The following is a 20,061-nucleotide window of genomic DNA, read 5'->3' on the forward strand; positions in this document are numbered from 1 at the left end:
GAGTCCTAAGGATCGGCACCGTGGATAAGATCCTACAATAGGGTAAGCGATCCTCTGCCCCCTCATTAAGTGAACACTTGATATCCATGTACAGAAGCCTCTATTGCACTATTGGAAGATCCTCAATTATTGGCATTAAGCTCTGCAACCAGAGAGACTTTACACCAGAGGCGACTCTGTCCTGTATTTAGCCAGAGGCAACACTGCATTAACTGGAATATCACCCGTCCTGAGAATTTCAGGCATCATTCGTGGAATACCATTGTATACCAATTCACTGGACCTTATTTGCAATGACTCATTCCACCATGGACTTTATGTAAAGGAACTTTACAAACATGCTTACAGCAAAATGTTTATTGTATTTATTTGTGACACCATCGGTTGTTGTGTTATCAGTGCACTGATTTGAATTTGTTGTATAAATATACTGCATTTGAAACCTATCCGTGTCCATATATTCATCTTGGCGCCTTTGGAAAAATCTCTTTTACTATATGATATGGAGGGATGAAGCCCACCTCTCCTTTATACACATCCTATAGGCTGCCTATTTACATATGTTTAGGGAGCGCGTATTCCATCCCCCTTTTCACCATGGTTATTTATTGGCATTGATTTTCTGCGGGTACTTTTATGATCCTTAGATGTTGGGGGACACAGATTTGGAAGTTATTTAAAGGGAGAGAACATTTGTTTGAGAAGTCTACAAGGTTATAGGTATAATGATGGAAAAATGATTTTACTAGTGTGGGTCCTTTTTTCTTTTTCCTTTCCCTCTGCTGCTGCTTCATTCCATCATAATTGAATTGTTCCCAGTTTAACTGTTCATTAGGAAGTAGTAATATCACTGAAGCATAATAACATTATGCTCCAGTGTTTTTATTGACATGATGTTTTGCTGCATGCCTTTGGTATCACTAGTTTCTTAATTGATATGCTGTATTCTCATGATTCGCGACAGCATAAAAAATACCCCCTTATGTGTCGCATTTAAGTTTAAGGAATACTATATAAAACATGTTTTCTAGGGGATTGTAAACATCTAATTCTTTTCTTGTAATAGTAAAGTAATGATACTCCCATATCATTATTATTATTATTATTATTATTATTATTATTATTATTTTTTATTATTTATAAGGCGCCACAAGGTGTCCGTAGCGCTGTACAGGGACAAATGAATTACAATACAATGGGAGACAGCACAGTACAGTAAACAGTAAGCACAGTAACTCGGTAAGCTCAATGCACAGCTAGAGAGGGCGGGGAAGGGGGAGGGAGGATCCGCAAACGACAGGGCCCAAGAAGGAGGGCGCAGAAGACAGGGAGACCCCCAGGGGGGAGGAGGGAGCGAGAGGGGGCAGGGGGTGGAGGACCCTCGAGGAGGAGGGCTAAGTAGCTGGAGAGCAGAGTTAGAAGTGGTGGAAACAGGAGGAGAGATGGCCCTGCTCAGAGGAGCATACAATCTAAGGGGAGGGCTGGACAGACAGAGAGACGCAGGGGAGAGAGGGAGAGTAGGGGGACGGAGGCAGAAGATAAGGTAGGAAGTTAAGTGGGAGACTGAAAGGCTTTAAGAAAAAGGTGGGTTTTTAGGGCCCGTTTGAAAATGGACAGATTAGGGGAGGTTCTGATAGATGGAGGGAGCTTGTTCCAGTGAAGGGGGGGCAGCGCGGGCGAAGTCTTGGATACGCGCGTGGGAGGAGGTTATAAGAGGGGAAAAGAGGCGACAGCCAGAGGCAGAACGGAGAGGGCGGGATGGAGCATGAATAGAGAGGAGGGTGGAGATGTAGGGCGCAGTGGAGTTGGCGAGGGCCTTGTAGGTGAGTGTGAGGAGCTTAAAGAGGATTCAGAAGGGGAATGGGAGCCAGTGAAGGGCTAGGTAGAGGGGGAGACAGAAGAGGAGCGGCGAGAAAGGAAAATAAGCCTAGCGGCAGCATTAATAAAGATCTAAGGGGTGTGAGATGAGAGTGGGGGAGGCCAGTGAGGAGGAAGTTGCAGTAGTCCAGGCGGGAGATGATCAGAGAGTGGATAAGGCATTTGGTGGCGTCTTGGGAGAGGAAGGGCCGAATGTGAGCGATGTTACGCAGCTGGAAGCGGCAGGATTTAGCAAGAGAGAGGATGTGGGGGCCAAAGGGGAGAGAGGAGTCGAGGATGACACCAAGGCAGCGAAGTTGGGGGACAGGGGAGATAGAGGTGTTGTCGACAGTGATGGAGAGGTCAGAAGGGGATGAGGTATGAGAGGGAGGAAAAACTATGAGCTCAGTTTTGGCAAGGTTAAGTTTGATGAATCGAGAGGACATCCAGGAGGAGATGGCAGAGGGGCAGGCGGACACCCTAGAGAGGAGGGAGGGAGAGAGATCAGGAGAGGAGAGGTATAGTTGAGTGTCGTCTGCGTAAAGGTGGTAGTTGAAGCCGAAAGAGCTGATGAGTTTACCCAGGGAGGAGGTGTATAGAGAGAAGAATAAGGGTCCCAGAACAGAGAGCCCTGAGGGACCCCGACTAGAAGGGTGGACGGGGGGGAGAGAGACCCAGAGGTGGTGACAGAGAAGGATTGGCGAGTAAGGTAAGAGGTGAACCAGGACAGGACTGGGCCGGAGAGGCTGAAAGACTGAAGGGTGTGGAGGAGGAGGGGGTGGTCAACGATGTCGAAGGCTGCAGAGAGGTCAAGGAGGATGAGAAGGGAGAAGTGGCCCCTGGCTTTAGCATAGAGGAGGTCATTGGTGACTTTAGCCAGGGCAGTTTCAGTGGAGTGGAGGGGGCGGAAACCAGACTAGAGAGGATCAAGGAGGGAGTGTTCAGAAAGGTAGGAGGTGAGACGGCTGCAGACGAGCCTCTCGAGAATTTTGGAGGCAAAGGGGAGACGAGATATGGGGCGATAGTTCGAAAGAGAAGTGGGGTCGAGATTAGGTTTCTTAAGAATGGGGGATACGAGAGCATGTTTGAAGGATCATATCAGAGATGTTATGTTGGAAAGTGGGTTTTAGTATGGCAGTATTTCACAAATTTATTGCCACAGTGTGGTGATTTTGTCACTGTGCGCACTGTTCCATTGTAGGCTGTGAGGATTTTATTTGTATGTCCATTTCTTTGTAGAGAAATGTATTGAAATATAAAGTTGACCAGAAATCTCATGAAAAATGGCACATGTGAGGAGAGCGGCTTTGGAATGCCCTGTGAACTCTGACATCCATCATATCACATCATACGCTGAGTGCTTTGAGCCTGTGTCTGTGTAGCAGATGAACTGGATCTGTGTCTGGCAGCCAAACTTGCCTATTCTCCAGAGAGATTTTGAAAGAGATAACAATTTGTAAATTAGCAGCTGCATAAATTGTCTAGCAGTGTTTCTCAAACCCAGTCCTCAGGACCCCTAACAGTATGTGTTCCAGATGACAAGGGAAATAATTATACCACCTGTGGATCTGTTACAATGCGTAATGAATAAACCGGTTGTAAAGCAAAGAGATATGAAAAACATGCACATTTAGGGGTCCTGAGGACCAGGTTTGAGAAACACTGCTCTAGCAGATGCATGCTTAAAAATTAGATAACTTTAAAAGAAAAAATCTATGGGGTATATTTACTAAACTGCGGGTTTGACAAAGTGGAGATGTTTCTTATAGCAGCCAAAGAGATTCTAGCTGTCATTTTGAAGAATGTGCTAAATAAATGATAATTAGAATCTGGTTGCTATAGGCAACATCTCCTCTCTTTCAAACCTACAGTTTAGTAACTATACCCCTATGCAGTAGGGTATAAATAGCAGGTACATGTATTTTTTTACTTGAAGATGATGGATCACAATTGAATAAGACATGGTCTAACATCTTTTCTGTAAGCATTTGTTCCAATATGTGGGTTTAAGGTGGAAAAACCAAAATAGAAAAACTTACGCAGGGAAAAATATAGCTGTCCTAGAGTTTGTAAATTAAAATACGATTAAATGGGATTGCTTGTTTTATATATTTGTTAGATCGGTAAGAAAATTAGAACATAATTATAAAATATACAGTGATAATTGTAAAGTACTGCAGGGAGGGCTTACAAAATTATAGCTTAATGAGAGGGGCTAACGCATGTAAAAGTATACTTTGCCCTGCAGATGATTGCATATCTATATAGTCTATGGATATGTGCTTTCTGGTTTTCCTGCACATTCTGTTTATTCATGGGTAAACACCGTGCTAAACCACTCTGCAAAAGAGTATTGAAATAAACCATACTTCCCAGCCCTAAAGCTAAGTAGGACAATATTCTGTTATGTGGTTCTATGTAGAGATAAAAATACAACTGGCAGGAGAATTTAGCAGGAGAATTTAGTTGTTTTGTAACTTGATGAAGTGCTAGGGCTTTGTTTTTCACTGAATTAGAATCTTGGTATGCAATAGTAAGTGTGTATGCTTTTTAAAGTCTGCAGGTGTCACTGTTTTAATACTTTCCATGAAGAGGTTTAATACATAGAAAAGAATTCTACAAGGGATATAGATACGGTATAGAAGAGTAATTAGATTTGGTGTAATGTAGTGTAATTCAGTCCTGTATGGCAAAAACATACAGTTCAAAAATTATTTAGACTTGTACATTGGAAGCATAACATTTCATAGACTGGCAGTGTACAAATTAATACTTAGTGTTGGTAAACTAATTCACGCAACAATTTTCATTGCGTTAGAATAAACATTTTGTGTACTTGCCCAGTAGAGTGCTTGGATAGTCAAAGTAGTATTATGATAAAATAATAGTAATAGTGTAAATCAAAAATGGTATTTCTGAGCAGTGTATATAATCCACAGAGACCAAATCTTATAAAGATCATATTTGTTGGTCTCGGACATGTATTTTTTTTCCATTCGATAGAGCTCTTCACATAATGCACTCCAGTAAAAGCCTTAAGGAATTATTTGTTTCTAAAGTTTCTTATTTTTAACATTTTTGTATCCCTCCGTAAATAATAGAATTTGAATATAGCTCTCGTGTTATTTAACACAATGAACCTAAAAGTGAATAAATAGACCCTTTCCAAAATGAAGTGTTAATTTAAGTTGTTCGCTATGTTATAATTAATATAGAATTGGACTGCAAATTACTAAGAAGAGGATTAAAATTACTTACACGATTTGGTTACATTTTTAGTTAGAAACATACCTTAGTATTCTAATTTCGAAAGATTGAATAGGGGATGTGAAGCAAACTTGTCAATGTTTTCTGGAGGTACTGTTGTACCCAATGTGTCTGATTTTTGCAAAATTTTGAATAACTTTTTTGCCACAAAAACTTACATTTATTCTAAAGGTTTGGCAGAGAAGTTAATCGGCTGGAGACTGTGAACAATAAATCAGCAGCATAAACATAGGTGACTGACTTGCACATAACATTTCCAATTTTAATAATTTGAACGTTCTGGTTCAAAATAATATGCTGTGCTGAAATTCCATAATTAAGAGGACAAGTGAAGGAATTTACTGCTGTTCTTATTTGCACTATATATATATATGATGTTAGAAACGAGGCGGCTTTTCTAACATATATTCGATTCAAGTCCATTGAAAAAGGTGCCAGAACTCTGTTCTGTGAGTTCTATGACAAAAAAAGCACTGTGTAATGGTAACTCTTTCAATGTCTCTTTGCTAGTGGTGTTGGTGTAGTTCCAGTTGCTGGATTGCTCTGTAAGCCTCAATCTCCATTTTGCCAGTGCTTTTCTGTGTTTTTATTTTTCAGTTTTCACTTGAACTAAATGTCTAGATAAAAGTTTTCATTCACTGTGTTTAAAATGAGCTAAAACGCTTGGGAAAAAATATTTTAGATGGTATCTTGTCCCCCAAAGACTACATACGATCTACCCAAGCACTTCCCCGCTATGTTGGCGCCAGTTTGGTCAAGTGGGTACCCTGTCCCACATGTGCATTGTCCGAAATTGCCTCCTTTTTGGGACTCTATACACCGCCTCGTTTCTAACATCACTAACATGACAGGTTTATCACATGGAACACATTACAAGTATATTACGCCACATTCCTGCTTTTTTCACCCGTGTTTGGAGCCCTTGGACAGAGTATCCTGTCTCTCCCTCACCTCTGGTGTTCTAATTCCGATGTACCCTCAATATGAGCCAGTACCTCTCTCATTTTACATCCTCACATCTCTATAAACCTTGGCGAACAAGGTTTATATTTCTCCCTATCCCCTTATTTCCTCTATTTCATTGTCCTTCTTTTCTGCCTCCCATGGTAGTAATAACCGTGCCTAATTTAGTATGTATCACTTGGAAACTGAAAAATCGACGTTACTGAGCTTCAAGTGGTTTTGTTCGTTATATACGCCTGATTCCTTTATGTTTTCTGTTATCTTGCATCTCCTTATGTAAAACCTAATAAAAAAAAATATTAAAAAAAAAAAATGTTTTCATTTAAAACAGTTAAGATAAAGTTAAAACATTTTTTCACATGAGACACTTTTTTGATATTTTCATTTAAACATCCTTCCAAATCTTTTTCTGAACAACAGATAAATACAGCCAATACCAGTAGTTTCTGTAAAAAAAAAAATGATTGAAGAATATATGATCAATTCTTGATTACCGTCAATGTAGGAATTCATTAGAACCAGCAATAATCTCTGATAGAGGGATGCTAGATTTTCCATGGCTCCATTTAGTGAAACTTACACAAATGTGAAAACTTTTTCAGACAATTTCTAGAAAGCGGGCGCATCTTAAGAAGATGTTAGGATCTGGGGCCTGCCATAGTGTTCAACTTTCAATCGAAAGGCACTATATAACGTATATGTCGCTAGTTCTGTGTTTCCATGAGCTGCTTGATTGACTGCACTTTTTTGGAATTAGCCCAAAAATTATATTTTTCTATGGTGCATTACTTTTCTCCTAGTGTTGCATTTTGAATGATCACTCATCTATTTTCTAAGCGACTTTTCGGTTCCTCTATTTCAGCAACTTGTTAATGCACTTTATGTTGGAATCTTGTATCCTCTTATGTATTAACCGTTATTTATATTGCCCCTGCATATTTACACATAATTTTTACAGAGAATATTTAATCATTCACATCAACTCCAGTGGAGCTTACAATCTGTGTTCTCTGACACTACCTCACTCACTCGAGTGTAACTGGAGCACACGGAGGAAATCCTCTGTAGAACAAACGTCATTCAGATTGGGCCCATGATGCCAGCACTAAGGCAACAATGCTGACCTCTGTGCCACTTCTAAACAGATATGTACCAATATATTAATGTCTGCACATGTTTCGACAAGCTCTTTCCAATGCTTAACATTTGCTGATTTAATTGTTGGATTTAGTAGGAAGCAATCTCCTTTACTTTTTTGAGCTCTGATAGTTTGTTTCAAGCTGAGCTAGACCTCATTTTGCTGGTCAATACTGCATTGTGGAGTAGCCATGCGCCATCTTAAAAAGCTATGAGGAATGTGCAGTAAATCTTTTCTCTTTTGTTAGAGCCCTGACACTTGATTTGAGGACAAGATCCCAGGATCTTCCTGAGGAGATCCTCTTATTAGTGTCTTTTTAATTGTTTGCGTAGAAAAGTGTGCCAAAGCCGTTTACTCATACTTCCATCGAACGCACAGTTAGACCACATTTTAGCTAATGTAAGCCGTTATACTTTTTTTTGCACAGCACCTAGAGTTGAGTTTTATTTCTGCTATGGAATGTGAATTAAGGAAATACATTCCCACATTCCCAGAACAACATGGTACAAGTGAAACAAAGTTTACCCATGGTTTTATATAGCCTCTAGTTTACAAAGTAACCTGTGGACGGTGGTGACATGTCCTCTTCTCTTTTAAAGAGCATTTTTCAACTAAACGGAGTGGAAGCAGACATTTTGTGGGCTGAACCATTATTCATTAGACTATAGTCTATCCACTCGCTAGAAGCTAGTGATTTATGTATACTGGTTCTTAGTGATTTAGTAGGCTGTTTTCTCATTGCTGTTGGTTCAGCTCACAAAATGGCTTCCTGTATTATGTTTGGATGACAGGTGCCCTGCAGAAAGGGGAAATGAGAAGTTGAGTGACAAAATGTATCAATGAAATGTTTTTAAGTAGAGAAAAAATGTTTGCTACCTTTTAGCAGAGGACATGGTAAAGGCAATGTGAAAAAGAAACTGATAGTGTCAAGAATGATTTCATTAAGACAAAGTAATGTGCACACATTGCTTACATGAGTGCATCTCATGTGTGCTTGTTGCTCCTAAATTATGGTGTGACCAATTGGACCTGCTGGTAAGGTGAATCCAAGTCCAAAACACATCTACATTATAGTTACTATTAAAAAAAGTTGGTTCTTTTTGGGGTTTTTTTTACTTTTTAATAAACTTGCTGTATTCTTCTTGCCAGTATAAGAGACAGGAGATGTGTAAAAGATAGTAGGAGATACAGCTGGTTCACATGGCATATTTCCTCAAGCAATATAAATAAATACTTATACAGAAACCAGGCATACATTGAGCTATGAATGGTCACTACAAAGACATATGTGCATGCTGAATGCATATTGGGTATAGACTAAAATGTCTTTTATTTCTAATTTACATCACTGTAATAAGTCTGTTGCTTGATCCATCCATTGATATTCTGTATATTTTTAAAATTGTTTTCAGCCTGTTTTAAGGTTGTGACCCAAGTAGCATGAATTGTCATTAACTAACAAAAAAACATACTTGTATGGAGTTACAACATGTAGTAGAGAATGTCATTGTTCTGTCAAATCTTCCTTTTTTGCTTTAAATATTTAACATGCTTGGGTTTAAAATATTCAAACATTTAAATCTTTAACTTTTTTTTAATGTAAATAGACTTATGTATGTGACAGTAGACCAAATATCATTGTATGTAGGTAGCCAAAGGGATCAAATTGAACATTGTTGTACATGACACTGATAATTTACAATGCCATTCAGATATGCAATGGATTGGAACTGAGTGGGTGGTGTTGCACACCTCTACGTGGAGGTGACCGGAGTCTCCTTATCATCTGGGTGGTGGTTCATTCGGAATTGTTAAAGCATGAGGCATGACCGCACAGGTAGTGTCTGCAGCTCTTCCTGACCTGGAGCTAGATGCTTGGGACCAAGTGGTGCAGGGAAGATAGACAAGGCAGTAACTACGGGCTCCACCTGGCTGCGGGATGAGCAAGACCATGGTGACTTATCACCTGGAAGTGGCAGAGTCTCCCTACCTGGTGTCCACCCGGGACATCATGCTGCTGGACCTGTGAACAATAAGAGAGCTATGAATAATCAACGTAAAACATAAGATGCAGCGAATTGAAGAACTGAAGGAGGAAATGGGTGAAACCTCATTTTAATCAAAAAGGAATAGGACATCATACAGATAAGTGTAGATACAGTAACTCACAAAGGACATGTTTGAAACTTGTATTTCAGTGGAAGTTTATCTATTGGTCAGTTAATATAAAATCAGACTGCATCAAACAGTATTCGTTTTCCCCATGTGTTATAATTTTCTATGTATAAGAGTCTTTGAACACCAACAAGGTAAATCATGTGAATATATGAAATGTGCATCTCTTTGCAAGGGTGGGTTTCTCCATAATTATAGTTTCTCATCTGTGACAAACATGGGTTTAATTGGCAAAATAATATATTTCCATTGATATGTTTTTCTGCATTTGAAAGGGGGTGTAGCCTAGTATTCTTGTAGACAGTCTAATGCTTTGCACCAGTCTAGCTATGCAGAAAGATTGTGTCGTATTCCTATTACAATCTGTAGTATATTTGAACACTTCAGGCCAGAAAGAGTGAAGGACAAAGCAAAAGCACTAAACATGTATCGTGCTGTGTGTGTGCGTTTTTCCTCTTGAATTCTATTGGTTGCGAGGTCATGAAAGGTGAAGAAAGGACTGGCATGATTGATTGATTTTGGGCTTTATATCACAAATGCCTGCAATTTCAATTGTGTAGGCTTTTTATATCCATGAATGTTGCCTTAATTTATTTTTATTTTTTACTGTATTTTTGTTGGTGTCCTGGTATGGTCTTTTGCAAGGTACTGGAGCAGAGATAGCTGTTCAATTTGAAAGGCCTTTGGTTATATGGTCTCCTACATACCAAATACCATCAGGTTACCATATGAAATTAAAATTTGCTTGCAATGCTGGCAAATGAGTTGATTATAAAGCTTTGGTTTGTGGCCAATTTCCTCTCTAGCGTTAATGGAAATAATAATATTGCAAATTTCCTTAACAAATTCCATTATTATCCTGATGATAGGAAATGGCTATAACCTGAATGCATAGCCCAAAAATGGTAGGCAAGAGCGGACAACCTGCCTTGTACCATTTGTGATTGAGATACTGGATGAAAGCGTCATTTGTCTTTACTTGTCCTGAAGTACTGCATAGGCGCAGAGCATGTGGGTCATAAAATTCCAAATGATTCTATCAAATGCATTCGCTACATCAATAAACCCAGAGACTTTACCTAGAGTAAAAGTTTACAAAGCTAAGAAATGTAGTATCATGTCGTCTTTTACAAAAAATAGTTGCTCATAAAATATTAGGGAAGATATTTAAGACTGCAAATTACTAGAAGTTTTGCTAATAAAGTAACAAGTTTAGATTGTAAACTATGATTGCATTTTGAACACATCTCTGGTTAAAGAAAGAACAAAAATAGGGAATAGCTCATTGTGATAATGCTCCTCTCTCAACCACCTGTCTGTCTTTATTGCATTCTTCTGCTCCTCTTAGCCTATCTGATGTTTCCCTTCCTTAACTATAGCTTGTCTGCGGCTGCTCCTCTTTGATGATTTGTGTGCCACTTATTTTCCCTTTATCAAGGTTGCCACACTCCTCTTTTAGTGAAACTTTGTCCTCCCTTTCCTATTCAAAGTTCCCCCTCTTTGTGCTTCTCTTAATCTGCTCTCTGGCTCTCTATTGGTTCTCTATGTATGTCTTTTCCACTCTAATTTCACTGACCCTTCCTGTTATCTGTCCCTCTCTTCTTGCTTTTCCTCTGCTGGTTTCTTTGGTCTCCTGTCGGCTCTGAAAGTAACTCCCTAAGTGCAGTCAGCTGCATATCCACACATGGTATGCTCAAGCTCTCTCCTGATTGACCCTGCTGGGCGTGCAGCAGGAGGCATGCTCCCTCACACCTGATTGACCATGCTGGGAGTGCAGCGGGAGGCATGCTCCCTCACACCTGATTGACCATGCTGGGCGTGCAGCGGGAGGCAGCTCCCTCACACCTGATTGACCCTGCTGGGCGTGCAGCGGGAGGCATGCTCCCTCACACCTGATTGACCATGCTGGGCGTGCAGCGGGAGGCATGCTCCCTCACACCTGATTGACCCTGCTGGGGGCGTGCAGCGGGAGGTATGCTCCCTCACACCTGATTGACCCTGCTGGGCGTGCAGCGGGAGGCATGCTCCCTCACACCTGATTGACCCTGCTGGGCGTGCAGCGGGAGGCATGCTCCCTCACACCTGATTGACCATGCTGGGCGTGCAGCGGGAGGCAGCTCCCTCACACCTGATTGACCCTGCTGGGCGTGCAGCGGGAGGCATGCTCCCTCACACCTGATTGACCATGCTGGGCGTGCAGCGGGAGGCATGCTCCCTCACACCTGATTGACCCTGCTGGGGGCGTGCAGCGGGAGGTATGCTCCCTCACACCTGATTGACCCTGCTGGGCGTGCAGCGGGAGGCATGCTCCCTCACACCTGATTGACCCTGCTGGGCGTGCAGCGGGAGGCATGCTCCCTCACACCTGATTGACCATGCTGGGCGTGCAGCGGGAGGCATGCTCCCTCACACCTGATTGACCCTGCTGGGGGCGTGCAGCGGGAGGCATGCTCCCTCACACCTGTTTGACCCTGCTGGGCGTGCAGCGGGAGGCATGCTCCCTCACACCTGATTGACCCTGCTGGGCGTGCAGCGGGAGGCATGCTCCCTCACATGTTCGCATCAGTCACAATGCAGGCGCGAGCTGAAAATTGGTTCTTGTGTCTCCCATCAAGTTCTTCGCAGCAGCCTGATATCCTTACTGGATTACCTCAATATATATATATATATATATATATATATATATATATATATATATATATATGTATATATATATATATATATATATGTCACCAACCAGATTTAACCGCTTTGCATCTAAATTCAGCTGTTATTGTCAAACATACACTGCTGCTGTTAGTTTGAAAGGCTGACATCATTATGTCTAATGCTGGGAGTATCCTTCAGGGTGCTAAATTTGTTAGTGTTTCTATCTTTTTCCACCTTCGTTAGGAATAAATTGGTGTCCTGCTCTCATTTAAAATTTACAATCCTCCTCATTTGAAAGGATCGTCTTGTATTGTATTGTTGGTAACAGAGGTACATTTACCCCTTGTTCAGAATCTGACTCCAGAAATATGCAGACTATACGAAGTATAGTGGTATCCGCCATTAATCTGCGTTTCACAGGTCACAAGGGTGGTAGATATGTTATATTTTACATAGTTGGCTGTTAAGGTAAATATCCAATCAAAGCTGGAAGGAGACTAGTTCTTCAAGTGATCATGCAGTTCAGCCTCCATAATGCGATCATCAAAATCTACACACTTATTCTACAATTGTGATCTGACAGAGCAGCCACTTAAGGTTTTTTTTTCGTTCTTTTATCCCCAGTTTTCATTTTTTAACAATCGGATTACAAATACTTGATTGCAATGGGCAGTGTTCTCCCTGGAAAATTTTGCTAGCTGGGTGCCACAAAGAAGTAGCCAGGTGGGGTCAGTTGTAATACTTGGCAATAACTTTCTCTATTTTTCATTATTGCCAACACCTGCCAAGACTGGTCAGACTGGTGGTCAGTGGGCTAACACACACTCACTCACGGCTTGTAGTGCTCACACAATAAGAGAACCAGTTTGTTTTTCTATTATAATAGGACTCTGTTGGACTCCAAGAGCCAGGTGGCAAGTAAAAACAGTCCAGTGGAATAGGTGCTGGGGAGAACACTGATGGGTGTACCTTTGTTTTATATTGATGCAGTTTTGCCTGTCCACTTTTTATATATAGTGGTGTGTATCAAATATCATATGATGTCCACACTTGTAACTAAACAGCATTTAATTTAAGGGCCTTTAACATTAACGTGAGTTAATGTTAAGATGCCTAATATACCATGTTAGGAGTTTCACCTTGTAAGGGAAGCTAGCCACAAATCAATCATTTGTGATTGAAATGTTCAAAATTGACATGTCCATCAATACAGTACTATCAAATGAAGATTGAAGAATCAATAGTCCTTGGAAGAGATTTTTATTCAAAAGTGATCAGATTGAAGTATGTATCTTAGTTGTTAAATTTCAACAATTATGCAACTTTCCTACATTGTCCATGCAATTAAAAGAAAAGTTGCTTCTTTGCCAGAATAAAATTGTAACTTGTCTTAAGCAACTAGCTCAATATGTGCCTCGGTTGTATATTATTGTGATTGTAGGGAAATGCAAGTGTTAATTTGGAAATCCGTTTGTTCTGAGTACCCATTATGTAGGAATTACAAAGCGTGTTTACACATGGACTAAAGAGAAAGCAGAGTGGGACATGACATAGAAAAGTAATGGAAGAATAAGTCATGCTCCATCCTCTGTAAAGCACATCTGTATATAAACACTGCCCAGTTGTCACATAAGTACCATTCACCTGTGCATCTGAGCTCTACTCTGCTCACCATGCTAAAACAGAGTGCACACGGAGTTTTAGGAATACAGATGGCTCAAGAACAAGTTCTGTCTACATTACCTACCCTCAATAGATAAGCATTATTTCTTCACTTTTATTAGTAAACATTACCAACATGTTATGCAGCACTTTACATCAGTCTTTGCTCCAATGGAGCTTGCAGTCTCTAGTTTCTCTCCCAGGCACACTGGGGTTAATATCTCCAGCAGCCACTTAACCTATTTTTGGACTGTGGGAGAAAACCCACACAATTATGAGGAAAGCATCCAAACTTCACACAAAATAGTGCCTTGGTTGGAATAGAACTGTAAAGTAGCAATGCTAACCACTGTGCAACAGTGCTAATCCTTTTCATTTAAAGTAGGTTTTCCTGATGCCTATAAAGCTCAGAGTTTGCGGTGTTAAACACATCTGAGCTCTGCACTGTTCACTCTGCTGTTGAGTACATACTCTAACCCCATAATCTGTATTTGTGTATATTAATTTCTGGTCTCTCTTTATTTCCCTACGTTTTTCAGTGTCTGCTTACTTAACATTCATTTTCTCGTATTGGTCTGAATGGACATTGTATGCTAACATCTGGGGAAACGGATTACTGCAATACCATAATTGTGTTAAATGAGTAATGGCCATACAATCTATAGTCATGCATATGGCGTGAGCTCACCTTACACTGGCTAATGACTAAATAACATTTGCATATACAGATATATTAGGATGAGGCACCCACAAAAAGAGATACAAGATCACAAACACATGAAAGAGACCGGTTTGTCCTGCCTATTCAGTTTTGTTAAACTTGAATTCAGGGTCTTGTTTAAATGCATTTAGTTTTGTAACCTGATCACAAACAATGCTAATGCCATGACGACTGGTTTTATCCCAGGACAGTTTTTTTTTTTTGGTTTTTTTTTTTACTCTTCGGTGTTGATCTTCCACAAGTCTCTGACGTGTTTTGTTGCATTTTCCTTAGAGAGGTCACAATTCCCTCTAGAATGGTAGCTGTCATATTATTTAAAAGCCTGATGTTGCCAGCTGGTGGTTGCTAACAATTAGAAGGTGGGAAGTCTTGTTGACTGTAGAACATCAGGTAGAAACAGTAAAATTGTAAACATTACTACCAGACTAAAATTGCTGAATGTTGCCATTTATATTTCCTTCGGGCCAGGGGCCTTGGCTGTGATCCTATTAGAGCATGTAATATTATACAGGGCTGCACTGCACAGACAACAGGAAATATATAATGTATGTGTCTCATGTTCCGCAATGCTCGGGGCTTGATTTACTCAAATTTGGTGCACCATGCCTTAAATATACTAAACTACATTTACAAATGATCCCAGTCTTCCCCGCACTGACATTCCTCTCCTCATTAACTTGTTTAGCAATTTTCCTCAGAATGGTGTAGGTTTTGATGAATTTGCTCAAAGCCCATATAAAGTTGTGTGTCTACCAGGCTTGTCCAAATAACGGGCATGAATAACGCACTATGGACATGGTTTTACATTGTAATATCACATAAACACTATGTATGCTCTATCAGTATGTACTGATTCACCACTAAAGACATAGCCTTGTTTGTTGGTGACCTCTGTGCTTTTATGTATAAATATAGCTCCAATTTTACCATGTAAAATGATGCAGCTATACCAAGGAAGCCAGTATAGTTATGTATCCAGAAATGGCTAGTAGGCATTACACAGCTCATTCTGGTGGCAAGTAAATGGAACTGACCCCTGTGGTAAGTGTTGTACAGAACAGATGGCATACAAGCTATAAATAATATTAGGTCTGGGTCTTGTGATTTTTAATTGGTTCACAACTTAACTAGTTTTAAATATTCTGGTGACATGAGTAAGAGGCAATTATCATTGTTGAGCAACTACTTGTACTGTGACTTGTCTGCTAGTTTTCCTCTCTTGTTACGGCATTAACATTTTGGCTTTCTAAAACTTGATATGGCTATGAGCCCTCTATTAAGTTGTTGCAGTATATATTCTAAATCTCATGTAACATTTCTTAGTTGTGCCTTAATGTCACTGGTAGGTATCAGTGTGGATTTACATTAAAAATTAGTTTATATTAAAACCTAGAGTTCATTGTTCAGCATTCTACTATTTTTTTGTTATTCTCACCTTCTTTTTATTAGAACTGGTAAACATTTACAAAGATTGCATCTTGTTTTTATATTATCATTTTTTTTCAGCAGAAGTTTGTTTTATGCTTGTTAACTTTACATGCCCAGTAGATCACCTAAGCTATTGTTAGAGCATGATAGCACATACTTTTACGTCTGCCCAGACACACAGCTATTTGTATGGCTGCTTTAGTTATTTATGTATAAATATAACCCAAGCAGGATTGAGCCACATAGAAAAATTCCAGAATGTATGAAAAAGCCCAAGCCCAGTGTGATGTAGGTATTCTCTTTAGCTGGAGTAAACTCTGCACGAACAGGACATATATATGTCCTGCTGTGTGGTTCACTTTCACACTTTGTAGTTTAGTTCAGGCCTCTTAAATTTCGGTTGACACACTACAGCTTGCAGAAAACCAAATGATGGTCCTTGTGTATCAGTAGGGAGTATGTTTTAAATATACATCGATCAGCCAGAACATTAAAATCACTGAAGAGGTAATCCATGTTATTCACGTTACAATGGCACCTGTCAAGGGATATATTAGGCAGCTAGTAAACAGTCAGTTCTTGAATTTTATGAGATGGAAGCAGGGAAAATGGGCAAGTGTAAGGATCGGAACGACTTTGACAAGACCAAACTGTGATTGCTAGACGACTGGGTCAGAGCATTTCCTAACAGACAGCAGATCTTGTAGGGTGTTTTCAGTATATCTAGTGGTTAGTACCTACCAAATTGTGATCCAAGGTAGGAGAACTGACAACAGGGTCATGGGACTCAAGGCTCATTGATGCGTGTGGGGAGCGAAGGCTTGCTCGTCTGGTCCAAGCTAACAGAAAAGCTACTGTAGTACAAATTGCTGAAAAAGTTTATGCTGGCTATGATAGAAAGGTGTCAGAACACACAGTGCATCGCTATTGCTATGTTGCCTCAGACCAGCTGGTGCTGACCCCTATCTACCGACGATAGCGCCTACAATAGGCACGTGGGCGCCAAAACTGGACCATGGAGCAGTGTAAAAAGGTGGCCTGGTCTGATGAATCAGGTTTTCTTTTAAATTATGTGGACGGCCGAGTGCGTGTGCGTTGCTTACCTGGGGAAGAGTTAGCACCAGGATGCACTATAAGAAGGCAAGCCGGCAGAGGCTGTATGATCTGGGCAGTGTTCTGCTGGGAAACCTTGGGTCCTGGCGTTCATGTGACATGTAGCACCTACATAAACTTTGCCATGAATGTGGTGTTATATGCGCTCCAACCAGAGAAAATGCAAATTTCAATGGAAATAACTTTCAATTGTAAAGTGATTTACAAACATGAGCAAAAAAAAAAAATTGAAGGGATTAAACAGAAGATTTATTGTGTAGTTTCCAACATATAGGTGTGTATGTGTCCATGGTGCCTATATTTTACATTCCCCCATCTAATGTGTTATGAGGGTTAGAATCATGTTAAGTGTATTGTAGTGGCCTAGTTGATAAATTATTATATTCAAAGATATTAAATGCAGCATTACCTAAAAGTATACTAACCATGAGTTAAGTGTGTTTTGGTTTTGTTTTAGGCTCTTTAAAATTGACACTTGTTTTCTTTCTTTGCAGACCATGTATTCTGCTTATGGATTCTCTGAGAGGTCCTTCTCGTTCCACTGTGGTAAAAACCTTACGAGAGTAAGTCTCATATGTTTGTTTTAGCAAACACATCTTAATACTTTTGTTAAGTTCAATCCTCCCTGTACAGTGTTGAACACCATTCATTTTAATTTGTTATTTAGATACCTGGAGGTAGAATGGGAAGTTAGGAAAGGAAGTAAAAGAAGTTTTTCGAAAACCGTTATGAAAGGTTCCAACCCCAGAGTGCCTCAGCAGAACAACTTCAGTGACTGCGGTGTGTTTATACTGCAGTATGTGGAGAGCTTTTTTGAGGTGAGTTTATTGCTACAGGTGCAATAATGTTACTGAACATTTCCTGTTTTGGCATTGTAATAATTGTAGCTATGTTGTTGTTGGGTTTTTCGTTGTTGTTTTTTTTATATAGATGTATAAAAAGCAGCTTAAAAATGTAGTGAATTGTGTAAGTGGAGATTTTTTGTGTCTCTTGTAATGTGTGTTAAGCTAGATGAACTGCTTGGATGCAGGTCCTGTATCTGCAAGGAAGTAAAAAAAAAAAAAAAAATCTAAATGGCTGCATAAACTCTGGGTGTGCCATTGCGCTGCCCATACAGATTAGCAATAACATTTAATGCAGTCACTCTTAAGAGTTGCAAATAGACGAGATCAAAAACAAAAGAATCTGTTAGTAGTTTTGAAAATTCTTGATGAATTTTCATTTTTTAAACCCCTGAGGGCAGTTTTTGTTTTGATGAAGTAACATTTTTTTTAATGCTGGCAATTTTTATAAACCGAAAAACACTTGTAATGTCATGCACTTAAGTGATTATTTACCAGTTGTCATGCTTTTACGTGATGAACTGTGTGACTTCCCAGCAGATCTTTGCATATATTGTGTTTAATTTCTTATTTCATTTTTATTGGCTTGATATTTAATATATCAATGAACCAATACTATGTTTATATGTATGCATATTATGAGGCTTGGGTAATATTTTATTCTAGTCCTTCAACTGCTAACAGTCCATTTGAATCTACAAATTCATTCTTCAAAAATTAAATAGATATAAGTGTGAGTAGACTAATTTCTTACATTTATAAAAATTAGTGCACAGGGAACTAACTGTGCAAAGCAGTGTGCCATTCTCTTAGAGAACTTTTAAAAATGAAAGCTAGCCTGGTTGCTATTGGTTACAGCACCCTTTTTGAACCAGTTTTAAAAAAAAAAAATGTCCCCCCAAAATATGTTTAAAAAAACACACAAAAACGCTCTTTGTAGATACAGAATACGTGTTTACTGTTGTAGACCTGGTTCTTTTCCAAACTTTGTTTACCATTTGTTTTATTTTAATCATTGTATGCTGCAGGAGTGCAAACATTCACTTTGCCTGCTGCAACTCTAGACTGTCCATAGAATCATGTTTAGAACATGTTTCCAGTAGCAGAAGTATATTGGGATGTGAAGTTACCAGGACAGAGTTCTTTCTCATTCGTATGTTAACATACGAACTGGGGGTTCTCAAACTTGAAAATCGAAAGGCGGAATGTAACAAATACTTTGTAGAACTGTTCTGTGCTTTATTGCCATTGTATATAATGCTTTTCAATGTTAGCAATTTAATTGTATCATCCAGATTTGGCCTACATGACAACCACCTGTCATAAGTCATCTCTTTCACTGTATTCCAGAATCCCATTGAGAGTTTTGATCTGCCCATGAATTTGATGGATTGGTTTCCTCAAGAAAGAATGAAGACCAAGCGTGAGGAAATCCGGAATCTTATCCTAACTCTGCAGGAACTTCAAAGCAAAGACAAGAAAGGGCAGAGGGACCTTAGTACAACGCAGCCCACTCCACAGGAGGGAACAGAGCATTTTGTCAGCGATTTTGAAACTGTCTGAACAATTTATCTGTGGTATGCTCTGCCGTCATTAAAGAAAAGTGGACGACTTTTAAAATTCGCTATGCTTCTAAGCTTGAGCATTAAATGGATCAGTCTGTCCGTCTATTTGTGAATATCAGTGCTAGTCTGTAGGTCACCTGAAGGACTGGTTCCCAAACAGAAAAGGTGTATGAAGCGTTGAGAAGTAAGATTTGTACATACGATGATGCGGCCATTTCTTTTCAGTATTTATAAAAAAAAGATTTTTCTTCTTCCCGTTCTTTAGAAGTGTTTATGTAATTCTCTTAACAGTAAATAAAGACAAATTCAAAGTACACTTCAAATAAAAAAAAAAAATATTTATAGGCTCACATTTTAATGTGTATTATTCAGTATAAACTTCCCTCAGCATGTTTGACATATGTACATTTTTTGTTCAGTCCATCCATCTAGTATTTTACGGACTGATTTTATCTGTTCTTTAAGCTATTAACTTAAGTTGTGTGCTTTTGGTTTTTTTTTTTGGGGGGGGGGGGGAGGTGCTCAGCTGTTGTATTTCCCATTTTCTGTTTTTATCAGATTTTTTTCCTTTCAGCAAGACAAGAAAAAGCTACATTGTATGATGCTGAAATCATTCGTTCCAGTCTTTAAGATAATTAAATGATGTGCAGATATGTTGTCATTTAGCAGTAATTAACAAAG

General features: G+C 39.5%; 1 protein-coding gene across 9 annotated transcripts in view; it reads left to right on the top strand.

Moving 5' to 3' along the window:
- The window catches only part of SENP6 (SUMO specific peptidase 6), an 83,539-nt gene extending 63,809 nt beyond the window's left edge, over positions 1-19,730 (top strand). For all 9 annotated transcript variants that reach the window (XM_075202646.1, XM_075202647.1, XM_075202648.1 and 6 more), the window contains 3 exons: positions 17,468-17,536; positions 17,641-17,791; positions 19,166-19,730. In XM_075202646.1, the coding sequence (XP_075058747.1) occupies positions 17,468-17,536; positions 17,641-17,791; positions 19,166-19,378 (433 nt within the window). In that variant the 3' untranslated portion in view covers positions 19,379-19,730. The remainder of the gene's footprint in view (positions 1-17,467; positions 17,537-17,640; positions 17,792-19,165) is intronic.
- The last annotated feature ends 331 nt before the right edge of the window (positions 19,731-20,061 follow it).

The sequence above is a fragment of the Mixophyes fleayi genome, chromosome 3 (assembly GCF_038048845.1).
Source record: "Mixophyes fleayi isolate aMixFle1 chromosome 3, aMixFle1.hap1, whole genome shotgun sequence".
NCBI lineage: Eukaryota > Metazoa > Chordata > Amphibia > Anura > Limnodynastidae > Mixophyes > Mixophyes fleayi.